The sequence below is a fragment of the Hippoglossus hippoglossus genome, chromosome 11 (assembly GCF_009819705.1).
Source record: "Hippoglossus hippoglossus isolate fHipHip1 chromosome 11, fHipHip1.pri, whole genome shotgun sequence".
In the NCBI taxonomy this organism is placed as follows: Eukaryota; Metazoa; Chordata; class Actinopteri; order Pleuronectiformes; family Pleuronectidae; genus Hippoglossus; species Hippoglossus hippoglossus.
Window position 1 is genome coordinate 4,756,027 of NC_047161.1, and position 19,597 is coordinate 4,775,623.

A 19,597-nucleotide genomic window follows, 5' to 3' on the forward strand; every position below is an offset into this window, starting at 1 on the left:
AACAGACGCACGTGGACGTTCCAACGAATTTGTATTTTCATGAACACAAACACTCAGACAGAGCCACTGACGAGGCTTACACAATATCTTGCCTCGTTTAGCAAGACCTTTTTCTCAGGTAATGCTTCGCCCCTCCACAACATTTCATGGAAATCAGTTTGGTGGTTTTTGAGTAATCATGCTGACATCCTGAGGCGATGATGACTCAGTAACTGTGCATTTTAATTGGCGAACACAGTCCATACATGCACATTCAACATCCGGCTCCCTCTTGCTTTCCTGTTGGTCAAAACTCAGAAGAAACTCCCAGGCAACATCTTTCCTGACTGGTCACTTTTCAGCCTATTAAAACCACAGGAAGTGAAACTCGTCTGCCACCAATGAAACTCAGAAAAAAAACACTGTTTACATCACAACCTTTAGATTACAACATCACTGACCGTGGGATACTTCTGTTTGCTGTTGCTACGGTAATAAAATGAATAGAGAAGGGTTGACTCTGACAGTGTTTACAGAAAGGACCATTAGCGGTTGTTATGTTGTATCATTTCCCCCTTTTTGTTTTTGTTCTGTAGCGTTTGGGCCTGTTATATATTTGAGATTTATTACTGGAAGAACTGCTCTGGGGTCAGACGTCTCATTTGAGGTTTTTTGTAGATTTAAAACCGGAATCTTTTTCTTTTGCCTCATCTACAGGCACAGCTGGTGTTTACCTGAACGGACATGAAACCTTTCAAATCTGAGTTTTACTAGATCATCTTGATGAGGCACACTTTCAATCGGCACAATCTCCAGTAAAGTTATTGTAAGCACTCTTTACTCTTTCCAGTAATCCTCTCGCAATCTCTCTGTTTCTCTGAACCACATATCTTTTTTTTTTTTTTTGCTGCACAATGACTCCTCGTTCTCTAATGTTTTCTCTTGTGATCCCTGCTGTGGGGGAGTACCTCACAGCAAACACCTACACACCGCCGACCAGAATAAAGACACCTCAGACCTCCGAAAGTATGCAAACTGCAGAGGTGACAGGAAATCCTCTCGCTCTGGGGCTTCATGCTCACCCGGCGGAGAGCGAGAGAAGCAGAAGTCAGAGAAAAGAAATAAAAGTGAAACACCTGTGCACTGTTGAGAAAGATGCAAGAGATGAGAACCGCAGCTGGATCCATAAAGCTCAGTACATATCCGGACATATGTATATGAAATATTTAAATACGGACTGTGAAAAGTTTATATTAGAACATTAACAACCTGTTCAAATTCAACATATACAGTTTAGGGACCATCTGAAATAGTTTGCCTTGTGATCCAGCAGATGGCGACGCAATAAAGACTTGATTTATGAAACAAAATATGACTATTACTGTTTTATGTTAACAATACAACAAAAAAATACAAACAACAGATTTTTCTTTTCCAGAGGTCTGTGCCTTTAACTTAAATCATGGCATTTTATTGTGTAATGTGTATTTTAAGTAAACTAGTAACTTTTTTCTAGGATCTGGGGATTTAAACAAGTGTTTTTTTAATGTTAAAGTTACAGTAAATGATCACATTTGTTCTTCTCTACGTCATAAGTCTCGGTTTGTTTGACTTCCGGTTGCAGTTACTTACTTTACAGTCATCTGTGGAGTTCATATACTTTGGGTGTGGGGCCCTGAGTAATAACAGGAGCCTGTGACGCTGCAGCAATCAGCTCAATATGGGTCTAAAGGTTTATTCTATAAAGATATAAATCGGTTTACGTCACCGTGTCCAGTAAGATCACTTCAGTGAATAGGTTATTAAACAATGTTGATTTACAATAAAGATACAGTCTAATAACACTACAGCTAAAATAGATTGTGATTTATTGGCTTTATCAGTCAGTTCAGTCATTTCCTTCACAAACAGGTGACACACACATTTAAGAAAACTGGTAGCGCCATCGTGTGGCAGAGTGAGACACACGCAGACTGCACAGGCTGTTTACGTACATGCACCCTTTAATCAGATGTGTGATCAACTTGAGAACTGCACTGTGACCACAAGATGTCGCCATACATCCACAAAGATTGCACACATTCTCTTAATGCAATCGAAGACAGCTCATTGTTATTATAATTATTAAAATAATTATTATAATTATTAGTATCAATGAGTCTATTCTGTTATCTGTTATCCTTGGCCTAGTTTTTCAGACATAATCACATGGGATATGATATTGACAAATGGGTTGTTGAAAAGAAAACAATTATCCTGAATCTGGATTACATCATGTAATATAGATTCAGTTTTGATCTGGATCAAACCTTCAGTATGTGTTGCTCACAACCTTTTTCAGAAGCATTGGTATTCGTGTTGTATTACGATGGATTCAGGTTGGATTTCAGGAACAAAACATAATCAAACTTTAGATAAAGCAGATAAAATAGACATTAGGCTACTGAAGCATTAACATTTTTTCTGTCCCCATAAAAAGAATCCATCCACACAGCTGTGAATAAAAAAACTGTTACTGATCAAGGCAACTAAATATATCATTTCTATAACAAAAAGCTAATTCAGAGGGAATATTGCTATAAAAGATACCAAGTTAAATAAATAATAAATAAATGAGGATGCAATTCACAGAGAGAACACTCTATATGGATGTGACTCTTTAATTGATGTGAAACATGTTAACAGTTTTATTTGTAAAGCACTTATCTAAAGAAGGTTGCAAAGAATTAATGAACTACAATTAAAGGTAGAGACATAATAAGGTCAGATGAAGAGAGAAGCCCGACAGTTCCCACGATGGATCATCTCTCACCTAAATAACAATGTGGTTGGTAAATTATAAGAAAGAAGCTTCATTAGCGGGGAGGCTGCCTGCGCTGTGATTGGCTGTGTGTGCCGCTGGGCGTGTCTCCAGCGCCACACCTGAGCTCAGAAAGTGCAGCAGCAGCTGTCACCTGTCAACCAGAGCCAGTGTGCAGCTCATCCACCGCTACACATCTTCTGCTCACAGGAGAGAACAGCAGAAGGGACTCAGTTATTGACAGACCCCCCCACCCCCACCCCCCTCCAGCTGCCGTCATGGCGAAGAAGAGCTTATCCAGAAAGTCCCTGAAAAGTTTGTTCTCCCGGAGCGAGGCCAACCTGGACGAGTCAGTGCAGCGGGAGGACGCAGCATCGAGCAAACATGAGGGACAGAAGAAGAAGTTCAAGTTCCCGAAGTTGAGGCTGAAGCCGAAGAGCAGCGCGGGCCCGGTGAGGTCCGCCGGAGGCAGCTCGGAGGTGCTCAGGTATGTCCGAGGTGTTCGTGTCTGTGCAGGAGACACATGGAGCAGCTGTACTGAGCCTCAGGGCTGCACAGCACAACCTCCAGTGTTTACTCACAGGGTCTGTACATGCTCCAGAGGTATTCCCATATATGTACTTTGACCCAAACTGTTGATATAGTGTGAAGAACCTGCACCAATTACACACAAACTTTACATCTTGTGTAAACATCTGGACTCATAAAGTAACAGTTCTCCAGCACATTGACTGAATCAGACATTAGTGTCACGTTAAATGAGTTTTTATTTTTAGATTTGGACATGATGGTTGAATATAGGAATATTATTTTCAACACTAGATGATTTGGTGATTTATTTTTTTCAGCTCAGGAGGACGAGACTGTTGAAAGAGAGACTTTAGTCCAGACATTATGGAATTGTGCAAAAAGAGCAAATGAGTGAACAATGTCCATCTCTCTGAAAGCTTTTAGACTTGTTGAGCAACATATTGTAGCTTATGAAAGGTTTTAGAAAAGACAACATTTTACTTTGGTATGATTTAAGCTATAAACTATTTGGAAATCATGTTTTTAGTCCTACAAGCGTTTGAGTTTTCATTTGTTTCATCATTTGAGACGACCGAATTGTGAAGTTATTGTTCTTTAAAAGTCATAACTTGCTACATTTCACAGTCTTTCATGATATAAACTTTGGATTGTTTAAATGATTCCACTGAGCTGATGCATTAAGAACTATAGGACGGCACCATGAAGCTGATTCAAACACCTCATCTGTCACGAATGGGGATAAATGGACTTAGACATAAGACAAACAGGGACGATCACTGTTATGTTGTGTGTTGCACCGTGTAGTTTTGACCTTTTCACCTTTGTAGGCTACTGGTGTGATAGTCTAAGGACTTCGGGGCCCCAGAGAAAAGGGACCTTGGGGCCCTGCATTGAGCCAAACCAAACCCAGCCACCTTTAAGAACCACACAACAAATACTACACTGTGCATACACGTAAATAAGAGTGAAGCGGTAAAGTTTAAGTGCAAACCTCCACTACCATCCCATCCCAACCCGTCACCAGCACTTATCTCCAAGTCAAATCCGGACCCGTTAACATTATGACCCACGTCACGACTTGTCACCTGTGATTAAACACACATCAAAATGGGTTGTTTTGCCTCCTTGTTGTTTTGTGATGGTTTGGTTGTGTTCCTGGAAAAGTATCAGTGAGTTGTGGCAGCTCCTTTGTTCCTGCAGCTGTCAGGACGTGTGTCTATTGTGGTTGTCACAGGCTAATACGTTGTGGGCACTGTTAATAAGCAGCAACGCCACTGAGAACATATTCAATACAGGCTTTTTAATGCCATTTTGATGAATTCGCGGGTTCACTGTTGTACCCGACCCGGGGCAAGACTCTAGTTTGTTTGTTGGTTTGTTTGTAAGCAAGGTTACGCAAAAGCTGTGGTTCAGGTCAGAGAAGAACCCATTACAGGGAGGGAGCAGATCCAGGACTTACAAGATTGGGCGTTTTTCATATATCTTGATTTTAAAAATAGATTTTTAGGGGACTGATAATGATTAGTTTTTGCAATTTGGTGCAGATCCAAATAAAGACAAGGATCGATTGACTCTGTTGGTCTTTGGCAGACGTACGCGCTCCGAGTGCCATTTTAAAAGGTGCAAGAAATACATACCAAACTTTTAAAAACACATTTTGGAACCGGATGTACTTCATCACATTCGTCTGGGATGTTTACCGAGCTAATTTTAATCCTCACACAGCATAAAAGAAACGTTGCATGCGTATACACACAGAGGACAGAGGTGAGGCTGCTGGTTGAGCCACAAGTCACATGCCTGGACTGTGTAATCATGTGGTGGCAGAGCAGACAGTGCGACAGCTTGTGTTTGCACAGAGAGAAAAATAAATGATGGGCTGATCAGACCAGAGCCGCCTCTGCACACAAGCCCTGCTGCATAGGGGTTACACAAGGCTGCAGTTAAACAGCATTCAGGCTGAAATAATAAACAGTCACAAGGTGATACAGTCACACTACATTGGTTTCTATAAGTGGATTAAAGAGTAATAGGTCATTCTTAACGCCTCTTGAAAGCGTTAATGAGCTACGGAGCATGTTATTAGCTTCCCTACATAAATGATTTGCAGTGTATGAATGTGTTTCCAATTGACATTGACATAATTGACAACTAGATAAACGTCCTGGATCAGAGCCCAGACGAAGACGAGATCTGTTGTTGTTAAGGATTTAGTTTAATCCACGTCCGAGGCTTTATCTGGAAAAGATTCGAGGATTTCAGGGTCTTAGAAATACATCTTCTAGTTATTTTGTTTGTTTTGACTTTCTGGAATATCTCTTCCTGCAGTTCAAGGAGATGTCAAAGTCGTCATTGGAGCTTTTTGTTAGAAATCTTTATCTGAAGCGTATGAAATTACAGAGGAAACACTCGAGTGTCCTTGTCGAAGAAGTCGTACACACCCAGAGTTTTAGTGTCTGGTGTGTTTGCTTTCAGGCTCTTGTGGAATCGTAGAGGCACCGTAGAGAAACCTGCACCTCAACATACCTTCTGCATTGCCCTGAAACTGCTCATCAATTACACACACACACACCGTCGTTGTGCCCAGGGATACAGTACACGTTGGCAACATGTTAGTCACAGCTGAAGCTCGGATGTCTCAACTCATCTGTGTTTAAAGAGCTGTCATTACTCAGAAGTATAAAATGTGTCAGTGTATCATGGAACCTGTTATGGTCGTGAAGTCGACTTAACTCTGGGGTTACGTAAACTGAACGTACGGCCGACTTCACAAGTACAAATACATGATTATCCCCAGAGATACTTGCAGAACGAAGTATAACGGCATAAAAAATCAAATAATATATTCAAGTGTAGTGTTTTTCATATGGTTACATGGATGGGTTAAAAAGTAAAGGTCTGACAGAGGGAAAATTATAACTATTTTGATATTATTTGTTAAATGGGTCTCGACTTGAGGCGTATTTGTTTAATACTGATCCCATGGCAGATGTTTCCACTTCAGCATCGCTCCTGGACATAATCGGACTCCATTATCGGTTTTAGGCATGATTCTGCTGTAAGTTTTACATCTGTGGGCGACTGTGGCTCAGGAGTTGGAGGCAGGTCATCCTCTAACCTCCAGTCTGATGCTGAAGTGTCCTTGGGCAAGACACCAAACCCTAAACTGCCCCTGATGGGTGAGCGGGTAGTGTGTGATTGGTGTATAATAGAATAGGTGCTGCGTATGGAGAGGTGGTGCATGCAGTTAGATTTTTAAGAACTTTTAAAGAACTTTTTAAGGCCATAATAAATATAATCAAGTACGAGAAATGAAGGAATATAAAGGAAAATTACTTCCTCATAATTAAAGATAAGGTGAAGTAGTCTAGTGGAGAATAACCCTCCAAACACCTCATATCTCTCAAACTACAGACAGAGACTGTGGGTATCCATAGTTTTTCCCACAAAAACTATGGATGTTATGCTCAGATCTCAAAGAACTTCAAGTAGTGAATTGATTTCATTTGTTCCATTCTTCTTGGTTGAACGGGGATATTGATTCTTGAGCAAGAAATCAGTCAAAGAAAACGTAAAGACGATCCCTCGTTCAACACTATTTAGTCATTTATTAGCGTAATATTGAATTGAACTAGTTTTGTGTGAGGCCCTAGTTTGCATTCCATCATCTGATTGGATGGAGTTGTGAGGTGACATATTTTGAGTTTGGACTTGCTCCTAATCTGTGGGTTAAGAAGCATTAAACCTTTAGCCACTAATCTTTGCTGCAGGGATTTGTTGTCATGTCTGTCAAAGTAATTATGTTTGCATGTTTCGCAGCACACTTTCATGAAGGTGAAAACAGGGGAACCTGAGTTCCTACAGCAGTTAGCGTAGTTGCTCGTAAATTGCAGCCTTGTGTGCTAAAGAATGAAAACGCTCAAACACTATAAACTTTTATCTTCTCTGGCACTTGTGTAAACTAAATCAACATGGAGGTAAAATGTCTGTCACACGCCGATAGAAGTACAGCGACCTACAGTTATCTGTCATTTCCTTCAGGTCCTATGTGCACGACACAGCACTTCAATAAGCTGTTGTGCGTGTTAGCACACAAAGAGACGGAGGACGTAGAGTTTCATTTTTAATCCATTTGCATAGAGACAGAATGTGGTTTGGCTGATTGTAGATACCATGCAAATGTGGTAGTTTCACTGAAATGCCTCCAGGGGCTGCATTTAAAGTCTCCTCTTAATCCCAGAGAATCATAGGCATCAACAGGCGGATCCTTCCCGGCCATACCTATCCCAGGGTTCATTGCGTTTCGGTGACAGAGGTAATGGTGCCGGCAAAGATAATTGTACACATGTTAAACAAACCAAGGGACATTAAAACTTTCTCGTCCCGTCCAACTCGGTTGCGAGTCAACAGCAACAAGCGGGACAAGCTAGAACGCCAATCAAGGAAAGCCTCTGTCAACCTGACCCACAAAGCTGACCTCCTTCGGGGGCGGGTAGACCACTTACGCTGAAGGAGGCGGTCCTTGATTCTGGACACAGCTCAGAGTACTGATCCGAAACCAGTGGATTTAAAAAATAACAATGCATATGATGTATTTAAACAGCTTTATGCCACTGACCCTGTTTGGAAATGATGATTGTTGTCATTGCTGTATGGCTGATTGCTAGTGTTGTTATTAGCAACACTATTGTGCCACGTACCCCTTGAAACAGACGTCTTGATACGTTAAACGTCGGCGTTTTACTTGTGAGGCTCGCCAGCGTGGAATAGTCAAATTGACGACATTTTAGCTAAAGCTCTGGCTAACGCTACACCTTCGGAAGACACGTTCTTTTGGCCAGTGGAGTGATTTCCAGGAAAAGAAAATTGCAGTTTTATCTGGGTTTAAAACTTGGTATCGGAGATTTGCCCGACAAAGAATTTCCGATGCTGGCATCTGAACATCTCTAACTTCAACTCCCAGTCGTCAACACTCTCACCTTCACTGTCATCTCTCAGTCACATCCTGTTGAACTTCATCTCAATGAAGACATAGAGAGTTTTTTGTTTTCAGTTGTGGGTGTCAGGTGTCGTAAGTTCACACAGCGAGAGGCTTTGAATGTTTCTCGGTATGTCCCTGTCTCTTTACACCTAAACACACACGTTACTTAGAGGCGCAGATAAGACTCATCCTCTTATCTCCGGACACCTAAAGAAACCACATCTGATGTTCTCACACACTGCAGTGGTTATTTAAAGGTTCAATATATATATCTGTATATCGCTTGTACAATGTGTAAGCCCATTGCGGAGGTTTAACACATTATTGATCAACCTTATCAACCGTATATAAACTAAAAAGAAAAACATATTTGATATTTATCACGTTGATTATTGATCACATCGCCTGATATAAAGATTTATATCTTGATGTGATTTTTGGATATATTGTCCAGCCAGACAAGGAAGAAAGTACAGAAATGCAAAATACAGAAATACACAATTAAAACCCTAACCCTACGACAGGCTGCCACAAGCGCTGCGCCATCACAAGACGTGTGTTTATCCTTTTATAGGCAAAAGAATCAAACTCTGCTTGTCAACACAAGAGGAGCCAGAGCAGTCACTCTGAAGTAGTCGTGCGCACACACAATGCATGTCGTGCACGGCTGTTGGAGTCATGCTGGGCTCTGAGCTGTCGCCAATGTTTGCTTGTCATTTAGCTTCCTGTTTCACCCAGGTGTGCAAAGGTAGAGCGCCCGTGTGCATAAAGAGACCTTTGTGTCATGTGTTAGATGCGATGACAGCCCACGGCTATTAATGGAGCGTCTCTCCGACCCCGAGGACCCTGCTCACGCCGACGTCCCAGGAGTCGCACTTCACTGGGAAGAATTGTTTTTTTGTTTGTGTGTATATTCTGATGTCATAATAAGTGCCTTGCTCTACCCACGAGTCACCAACGTGGAACGCTGCTCTAAGAATCACAAAGTCACTCTCTGCTCAGCCGGTTCTGTTCAACATTCCCTCAGCGCTGGTTCACGGCTTTATTTAGCCAAGCTGCATATTTTCCCTCTTTAATAATGCGACAGTCACAATACACAAACAGGATGAGGTTGTTTTCTCGAGCGCGATCACATTACATGCAAATGCATTTTTACAAATGTGTGTAAACTCATTAAGTATTCGTTAATGGTTAAATCTTGAGAAGAAATATATTTTAGGCTCGACTAATTTCACATGTCCCTGTCCCTCTCAGTGCCGCCGAGCCCATCAACACAGCTGAGGATGCAGAGGCCTGGGCGGACAACGTCGTCTCGGACCACAAGAGGTCGTCTCACTCTTTCACTGCACCCAGGTCAAAGGTCAGTCCAGCTGTCTTCATCGTTGAGCTCCTCTCGTTTAAAATTAGGGACCGTCCACCTTTTTGATTTCAGTCAGCGCAGTCACACAGGGAGGGTTAGTTCACTGCATCATGTTGAGGTTGTGTGTGCAAAAAAAGTGTTGTTTCAGGCTACATCCCCACAGGGCTCTAGTCAAAAATAATATCCAATTCACTGAAAGCTGATATGAAACTTTGCCCTCAGGGGAGCAATAGAAGCCGAAACTGTAAAGTGTGAAACTGTGAACAGTGTTTTTTTATCAACCAGTTTAAACAATATCAGTTTGAGTTATACTCACTGACAGATAATAATCAAGCACTTATCAAAACTTTAAGCTTAACTTTACTCTGAGTTTGCAAGAAAGGTTAAAGTTTCAGTGTGACCGTGCGCTACAAACAAGCTGTGGGTGGTTAGCAGTAAAAGGTTATTGGTTCAAATCCCAGCTTGGCCGAGGTCTCTCTGTGTGGAGTTTGTTTATTTTAAGTCACGTGCGTGCGTGTGTAAGGCAAAGGGAAAAAATATGCAAAATCGGTTACTTTATAAAATATGGACTATAACTGCATGTGACCTTTATTCCATCAAAGTAAAAATACTAATAATATGGCGACAATGATACATCTGACTTCTCTGGGTCTGCACTGACACTTTCACCAACAGTGTTTCCAGGGTTCCTCTGGTTTTCACTCAGAATGCAGAACAGACCTCGATGTGGAGAAAACTTGTCTGAACACGGAGCTTATGTTCCGTTAGTGAAAGATGAGCCACCTCTCAGGTGACTTCATATGTAGCTGCATTCCACCTCATAGACTGTCCCTCAAGGTCTTGGTTGCCCCCCCCCCCCGCTTCAATTTTAAAAGTGCACACACTAATCTGAGCTCTGCAAAGATTTATCTGTGTTCATCAATTTGTCACAGTCTTACAATTTAAATGTAGATACCTACAGCTGAGTAGATGTGACCAATACATAGGATACCCCACTGGAGGGCGCCATAACACAGGAAATACAAAAAAGTACAACACGTCCTGACTGTACACACACACACACACACACACACACACACACACACACACACACACACACACACTGTCTGTTCAACTCACTTTTGATTTTCTCTATGACTTCAATGCTGCAGTTAAATCTTATCAGCATCACTCTGGTCATGTTTCAGATGTTTTGCCTGAGGTAAATATAATATAGAAGTTAAAAGGGAGAATCGGGTCAAATAAGAGTTTATATTCCCTCCAGAAGAGGGCGCCAGTGCTTTACTGAGCATCAGTGTGGTGAATATCTGACTGGTGAAGATGTAGATGACCTCTGGGTAAAATCAACAACTCAAATGTTATGTTTCCTAAATGATAATCAACTGATTTAACAGGTTGTTATATAAAGTGGGACGTTTTCCTGATGGATGCAGTAGTTGTGTGTGTCTGTGCACTCGATGGTGGTTACTGGGAACAGATCAGCTTTCAAAACGAAAGTGATCCCCAAGTGTACAGTGACCAGAAGGTTTGATTCCTTGCTTTGTGTCTCAGGTGGGAACAGAAAAAGGAAAAGACAAGGTTGGGATGGTTCAGGGCAGCAGGGAAATGAAATATACAACTTTACCATTCCACCACTTTTAAGATGAATGTAATGAATTGACACAGGGCATCAATGGATTTGAGCATCAGGGGGATGATTCAGGACTTTTTTGTTGATATCCCTGAGAATTAAGATCAAGATGGACATTCTAGTCTCGTACAAGTTCAACCTTTCATTTGCAAAAGGAAGATTTTGTTCATTCATCTCTCAAAAGCTTTAAACTTCACAAAATATCATCTTTAATTCAATGTTTAGTCAAGTTTTTATTGGATTCACTTTGATATAAATCCCTGAAAAGGTTAAAGTTTTGTTTGCGGCTTTATATCTTTGTAGCAGCATTCTTTAAAAATCTCTGTCCCTTTTGTTGTTGAGTTGGTTTTGTGAGCTCATGCATGGAGAGCAGACAGATGTGTTTAACACGGCGGAGTCATCCTGTCCATCACCCACACACTTAACCCGGACTTCACTTTGATTGTTGTCTTCTCATACTTTCCGAACTAGCCATCAGGGACGGAAGAATTCGTAAAGACACACCCATGTTGGAAATCTGTCAGATGGCAGTGACGGACCGCTTTGTTTGTCTTTCTCCTTTGTCATCACGGCTCCACAAAGCATGCACACATACTGTATTCCTCAGAAAAGCCACTATCTGATTTCACCATCAACAGCTCGCTTCAGTATCTTCTTTACAAAAAACATCTGTGGAGGACTGGAGGGGTCGAGCTCGGTGGCGTCCCACAGGATACTTTAACTTTGAAAGGTTTCTTCTGTCAGATTCAATCAATTACAGATCAATTAAAGGTTTTATAACGAGGAACGACCCTCATGCTGTGCAGAGATGCAGATGTTTGATGGATCAGTTATTCTCATGCACCCAAATGAAGCATCCACTTTTAAGATTATGTGAAAATTACTATCTGTTTTTCCATTTACTCTGGTCACATATGGTATTTGCAGTAAAACTACAATATACTTTAGGCTACAGGATGTGTTGCAGTATATTAGCTGAAGTTCTGCATTGTCTGTACTTGGGCTATTTAACATGAACCCTCACCAAGCCTCCACAAAACCTTATCTGACAGCAGCTAGTGGTTTAGTAGATCGTGTTCTACTAGTCCTTCATTTTTGTCAGGGTGGAGCAGCTTATGCTGCCTGGAATGAAGTCAGGGTGGCAGCTTGATGTTTAAGAATGCGTAATCTTTGAGGTGGAAACATTTTTTTATTGTGCAACATCCTCATTCCTACCGCTGGCAGGAGAAGTGGTTCAGAGTTTCTATGATACGCATGACATGGCCTTTCAAAAATGGCGTTTGGGAGGATGAGTGATCTTTCTAGCTATCGAGGACTTTGTGCACAGGAAGCCGCTCCACATTCTTTAATGCTTTTAGTAACGAGATATATCTGTGTTTCATTAATTCACGTCTCGTCCGTCTCTCCTCCATCTTTGTCTCTTCCTCTTAGAGCAAGGAACTCAGCTACTCGGAGTTGGACCTCCGCAAGCCCAAGAGGTTTGCCACCTTTTCCTTTGGTCTTAAAAAGAGGAAGAGGAAGGATGAAGAGAAACTCTCTAAGAGCACGTTTGTTCTTCATAGTCCACCCATCGACGAGCAAGAGGAGGTAAAATCAATCCCAGTGTTTATGTTTGGCAAAATGATGTGTCCTTACTTTGAGATAATCGGTGATAAAGTGCTAAACCACCAATTCTTTCTCATTTAATTACTGGAACTGTAAATGATCTCCCTGCAGACCACCATGGACCTCAGTCAGATGGAGCTGGATCAGGGCGACGTGAGGACGATGTTCAGTTTGTCTCAGCCGGAGCTCATCTCCCGCAAAAAGTTCGACATCCCTTCTCCTCCCCCTGTGGCCACAAAACAATCAGAGTCACACTTCCCTCTCCCTGACCAATCACAGTCAGTCGTCACTGTGAACACCCATCCAGAACCGCGGGAGCCACTGAACGTCTCCGATCCTTTCGATGTGAACGAGGAGTTACCGAAAGCACCAATAGCTTCCATACCTGAGCTCCAGCTAGATGATGAGAACGTGAACATTTCCTCTCACCACAACTTGCCCAGAAGTGACGCCAAATCACCTGCTCCTTCGACAGACAGCGTCTCCGTTGCTGATACCCAGAATGCACCGAGCCTTCCGGCCAGTCGGCCTCCGGGCACGCCGCACACCTCAGATCACAATGCAGCAGTTGCCGAGTCAGTCAGCGAAAGCAGCGGCCCTTGTGATAATGATGTCCTCCAGCAGTCTCACACAAAAACTGAAATCTCTCCTCCGGAATCCACCAGAGTTCCATTATCACATCATCAGCCTGACGCCTCTGACTGCACGGCTCCGAGCGCCGACTCCAAAGCCGATGCTACATTCACAGAGCCGAGCCGAGCTCCTCGCACCGACACTGACGACTCCGCTCCGCGCTCAGACTCTGCCAGCGGCCGTGAAGAAGTCTCGGTTTCTCACGCTGAGAGATCTTCATTTCCCGAAACTGCCAAAAGTGTCACCACAGCCTCGGCTGATGGCAGGAAAGAGCGCCCTCGCAGTCAGGATGTGGTTTACGGAGCGCTGTACGATTCACTTTTCCCTCAGAGTTTCACCTCTGATGTAATGTCATCCCCCTCGTACCCTCCCCCTCCTCCTCTTGTAATCCACACAGAGAGGATAGAGGTGAACACCACATTGGAGCCTGTCTTGGTGAAAACCCTGAATGAATGTCAGACAGAAACTAATGTTATCTACTCTCACCTGTCATCTTCGCATACTCGCAGACTGGATGATGCAGAAAGTAGATATAACAACACACACGTCGACACTCGTGATTTTCAAATGGACGCAAACACATATCGTCCTTCCTCTCTCGTCGTTAAAGACATTCCTTATTCAGAGTGGACCCGCTCTCTGTCACACGGGAAATCAGACAGTTTCAGCCTCCCCCACGACACTGTCAGGTCAGTCCCCGTGGTTCAGAACCCTCCCCCACCAGTTTCTGACTATGCAGCATCCCATGGGGCCGAGACTCGGGTTACTGACTCCAAACAGAGGGTGATCCTTGTCAAAGAGGTAGTCACAGAGGAAGTGAGTGCCGACTCGGGCTGTGTCTCTCCTGTCCCGGATAAAATGAGCGCAGTCGAGAGTCTCGAGATACAAATCGATACGACAGAGTTTTTATATGCTGCTTCTGGTGCAGGGCCGAGGGAGGGGAGCGAAGGGCCTTTGAGCCCAGCGTATCTGAGTGTGGGATCGGATGATGGCAGTGTCATGGAGGTGTACTACAGCGCCGAGGAGAACAACGAGGAGGAGGAGAGCGAGGAAGAAGAGATGTACACGATGTACGAAAGAGAGGAGGTAGACGGTTTAAAGGAGAGGGAGTGGGGGGAGGTCGTAGAGAGAGGGAGAAGCAAGAGAGATGAGGGAGAATTCAGGGTGGTGATTGTTAAAATGCAGAGCGAGGAAGGCAGCGAGGGCGACGAGGGAAACGACATGGATCTCATCAGCCAAACTGAAGAGGAGCAGCAACAACCGATGGGTCAAGTGGAGGAGACTCAAGTGCCAGAAAGCGAGATGTCTGAGTATTTGGTGAGCAATGATGCAAAGTGGCAGGAGACAGAAGTAGCAATGGCAGCGTTGCCACAGATTATAGAGGAGGAGGAGGAGGAGGAGGAGGGTAAGGAGGAGTTACTGGCCACACCGGTTCGGCAGGTGATGGTATGCGAGGTCGCTCCACCCTCCAGTGAGCCACCGCATGTGCAGGGGGAGTGGTCTGAGCGAAACTGGACCAGGGCCTTGGAAACAGAAGACCACCTCAACGTAGAGAGGCAGCTCCCGAGCCAGGAGACAAGTGATCAGGTGTACGAAGACGTCAGGAGTCCTCAGTGTGAACCTGCTGCTCCCTGCGACACTGGGGAGGACGATGTGATCACTCCCACGCGCAGAGAGGAACAAGTTTCACCAGGTGAGGACGAGAGAGGAGAAGCAGGCAGAGAAATCAACAGCAGAGAAATCAACAGCAGAGAAATCAACAGCAGTGCCGACGCGGATCCCTCAGCTGGAGCAGAGGTTGTTGCCGGCATTTCGACGCACAGCACCGAGCTGCAATCAGATGCCACAGAGATTGAGCACAACAGTGATCAGCAGCGTAGCGAGTGGGAGGATACGATTACAGGGAGCGAGGACAAAAAGAGGACGGTGCCAGAACAGGTGGGAGTCGAGCTGTCAACCCTGAGTGTAGACACACACCCGCCTGATACCGAACCTGCAGGGGAGTCCTCTGAGGGCCACGAGCATCCGGCAGAAGAAGAGCCGGACCTGACTCCAGGGTGAGTGGGAACTGTTTCTCTGTTTTGATTCTTGTCCTGCAGGTGTTCTGGATTTAGAGTCGGGCTCATACACTACAGTCTGCATGTTGGTCGTTTGATGACCACAAGGTTTGTGTGCAGGGAGCAGCCGGGGGAAAGTGCAGCAAGTGGGTTATTTCCACAAAGTCGGCAATTATGTCATTTAGGGAAATTGCAGCCTCTGAATCTCACAGTGTTGGCAGCAGGTTTCCCTCTAAGGTTTTCTGCCAGACGCACATTGTTGATGTTGTGGAACCAAGTTGTTGTTGCTTGGAACCAAATGGCGACAGGAAACTAAAGCCTGTTACCTCGCTAATGAGACAATAGAGGGCATATGGCTAGCGTAAATTTCTCACCTTACCGTGTGGCCACCTGATAAGTCCCTGAACCTGGTGATGGCTAAACATCTACCTCGGTAAATAGGTCAGCACCATGCGTTTCAATTTCACCATGCGTCAAGTGACATAACCCGATGATCTGCGGCTGTTTTGATTTGTCGCTGTCATGTAGATTCATCTTGATCGATTCAGATTCATCTATCGACTGTTTATAGTCCACAGATCACCTGATCACATGATGAAGAAGGCATTTATTTATTTTATTAAACTTTTAGAAAACATTTGATCATGATTCCTTCATTTTAGGTTATTTGATTGATCACGTACATAAACAATTATTCAATTCATCTCTGGCCATGATGTGGACAAATCCACTGTTTCTAATGAATGATGCACGATTGCATTCCTTAAACTAGCAAAACATAAATGTGCTTTGCTTCTATCACATCATTTGCATAACATTTCACAAGGGGACGGCCCCCAAAGACAAATTTGTGAAATGTTTTAATGTAGTTTCCATCATGAAAGCAACCTACTAATTAGTAAGTGACATGACGGTGATTTACGATGATCGGAGCATGACAGGAGAGAGGCCACACCCCAACACTGTATAATTAACTACCTATTTTTTATCGGTAACAATTTAAAGTGTCCGATAATAATTAAAGTTCTTTATCAAGGAAAATGTCTTATCGCGGCAGATTCACTGCTTTAGTCTGTTTTCTATAATTCTGAACTGTTAAGCTGTGAGTGTGTCGTGGACGTTTTTCAACAGATTTAAACTAATCGTTCGGCCTAAATACTTGAGATTGTTTCCTAAATGGTTAAAAGTGTCCTGACTCTAGTCTGACACCTGGAGCACCGGCTCTCATGCCAGATTCTCAAATATAGAAATGTTTTAGTGTCACAGCGCTAAAGTAAAATGTTTAATCTGAAGCTGGTCTCTGATCGAGCCTTTTGATTCTAGGGAAGAAATAATGCTGCAGGTGATGCAGCTTTAAAGTCGTGACAACACCTTGTGAGGGAAAGTAGGTCTTTGCTAAATGACGTGTGGTGTTTGAGCAGGTGTGTTTTTTTTGTGTGTGTTTTTTGGAGGCTTCTCCTCCCACTGGTCTGTTTTTAAGTGTCCTATGCGTGACTTCATTTTTCTGTTTTGACATGATGGGAGAGGTAGATTCCTCAGAAAGATAAGTTTCATGTTAACTCGTGGCACATGATGGAACAGGTGCACATTTACAGATACAGATTTACAGAGAAAGACTGTTTTGTAACTGGTTGTGTAACAGCACCACAACATCATTGATCATTTTCCGTTTAATTTTTGTGGCACTTTGAAGTACTTTTAATACCACAAGGTGGCAGCAAAGACGTGTGTTTTACTGTAGTGGAAGACAGAGGATGATACATATTTACAAACTATATCAATTAGGCTGCACCACTCTGCACACACTCTTAGATACCAGTCCCCAAAATATGTAGGATTTTAAAAAACAAATCCAGATCCATGAATTATTCTCTGGTTAAAACATTAAAAAAAGTTATTGAAATGTGCTTCATCCAAATCTGTTCAGTAGTTTTTTGTGTAATCCTGTTGACAAACAAATATACTGCGGTGTCAAAGTCAACTTTATTGTCAATTCTGCCATATAAGAACGCAGCATATGAAGTACTCCACACATAGTACAACGTATTATGCAGCCAAAAGGCAGCTGGTTACAGATCTGTTGATGGTGGCGGGGGGGCTGGGTGAATGGTACAGGGAGACAGTTCAGCATCCTGACTCCTGACTCCCTGGTGGATGAAGCAGTTTTTGCAGTTTCCTACATTCAGGGGAGAGACTGTGATCCTTGCACCAGCTGGTCCACGTCACTCCTGCGTGCACGTTGAGTTCAGGTGGAGGAGCCGAGACATTCTGGTGTCATCACATCAAATAGTGTCAGAACAGAGGTAGTAGATGGTTTATTCGTCTTCTCCAGAATCGTCCAAAGAACAGGTTGGGGCCTCCGACACAGACAGTGGTGCACTGAAAGATAAAAATGGAATTTAGCCAGTCTGACCTGTCTCCTAGGCGCCATCTGTGGTGAAGTCAGGGGCAGTAACACCAGGATCCCACCCACCTCAGAGCACTGATTTGTAAAACAGATTTCTGCTGCATCATTAAAGTTTGGTTTGATTTTTCCTCATGAATTTGAGTGAAAATGCAGAATAAAATGTCCTTCTTTACACCTTCAACTCCTAAAGACCTTTGTTTCTGGTCCACCAACTCCTCTTTTGTTTTTCTTTGTGATCGTGGCTGACACGCTCCCGTTTGACACTTTGACACTTTGCTTAGAGACGAGAGAGGAATGACAAACTCGTGGAGAATTCCCTCTGTGCTGTAAAACAACATGTGAAGGTAGTTTAAAAACCACACCTTGACCTGACTGAAGCTCTGTTCAGGAAGTCCTCACCGCTTAATCCTTCGACAGATCAAATTTAAGTTCAGGAGGGTTTTAGGGTGGATGTGCATGTTGTTTTACACCAATTAGTCACAATTTAGAATGAATTAATTCAACATTTACTTTGGATATTTGCTCCAGGTCCCTGAATGCATCTCGAAACGCTTCAAAACACCAAACCTTATCCAACAATGATAATAAATTGTTCACATCATGAATAAATCAGACAGAAATGGGCAGAAAGTGAATCTTTGAATCCTTAAGAGTCTCTGAAAACAATAGGAGAAAATCATATTGTATCATTAAAGGAGACTTATGATGCTTTTTTCAGTTTTTCTTGCCTCTAGTGGGTTTTTTGTGAATTTAAAAATTCTGGTAAAAGTTATTTAAAAGTCATTTTTTAAACTTTTTCGACTTGTGTAAACTACACTTTTCTTTTCCTTGAGCTGAGCAAAGCTTCAGGCCATGATGGCGTTTGACACTCACCAGTGGCTTTACTGCACACTTTGTAAATGTGCACTATAATCCCCTGTAGATACGGGCAGATAAGAGAAACGTGCTCGGGTGACACACCTGCTCTCCTCTCCCCTCAAACATGTTTCGTCAGACTGGTCTGAAAATGTTCTTTAACTGAAATCCCATTTTGCCTGATGATCAGGTCACTCGTGTCTCCTGTGAGTTAACGGCCTGCGTGTCTTCTGCAGAACCTGCATGAATGGCTTCTAGTCTGTTGTGTATTTGAGGAAATGGTAAAACATCCGAAAGCATCAGTTCCATCGAACCCTCTGCGTGCACATAGCTGTCATTCTTTGACAGGTACTCAGGCAGGTGAGCCTTGAGAGGGATGTTTTGACTATTGTTTTTGCAGGTTAGTCTGGATCTGCTGTGTGGTGACGAAACTCGAAGTTTCTCGATGGTCTCCTGAGCTGCGTAACAAATTATATCATACATACACTTAATTTCTCCCCTCACTTAGCATTGCTCCGTAAGGACATGAGGACATTTGCATGTTCAAGCACATGTGCATTGGATCTAGATTTACATAATGTGCCTGTACATGTTCCCACAATGTTCCTGTGTACAATGTACAGCGTGTTCTTGCATCTATTGTCTGTTTAACTCCCTCGACTCTCTTTTATGTGTAGATGCAACGAGAGGAAATTAAACATTCTAGTCTTCAACCAAACCTCTAAACTTAAGAATCTTTTAGCAGAAGGTTAGTGGCAT

General features: G+C 43.1%; 2 protein-coding genes across 2 annotated transcripts in view; both read left to right on the forward strand.

Moving 5' to 3' along the window:
- LOC117770083 (double-strand-break repair protein rad21 homolog A-like) overlaps window positions 1-19,597 on the forward strand; it is a 951,093-nt gene that overhangs the window by 290,244 nt on the left and 641,252 nt on the right. The window lies entirely within an intron of this gene.
- Window positions 2,968-19,597, forward strand: part of crybg2 (crystallin beta-gamma domain containing 2) — a 34,054-nt gene continuing 17,424 nt past the window's right edge. Inside the window, exons 1-5 of the mRNA XM_034600311.1 lie at window positions 2,968-3,266; window positions 9,546-9,651; window positions 12,713-12,868; window positions 12,998-14,726; window positions 14,757-15,576. Coding sequence (XP_034456202.1) covers window positions 3,058-3,266; window positions 9,546-9,651; window positions 12,713-12,868; window positions 12,998-14,726; window positions 14,757-15,576 — 3,020 coding nt within the window. The 5' untranslated portion in view covers window positions 2,968-3,057. The remainder of the gene's footprint in view (window positions 3,267-9,545; window positions 9,652-12,712; window positions 12,869-12,997; window positions 14,727-14,756; window positions 15,577-19,597) is intronic.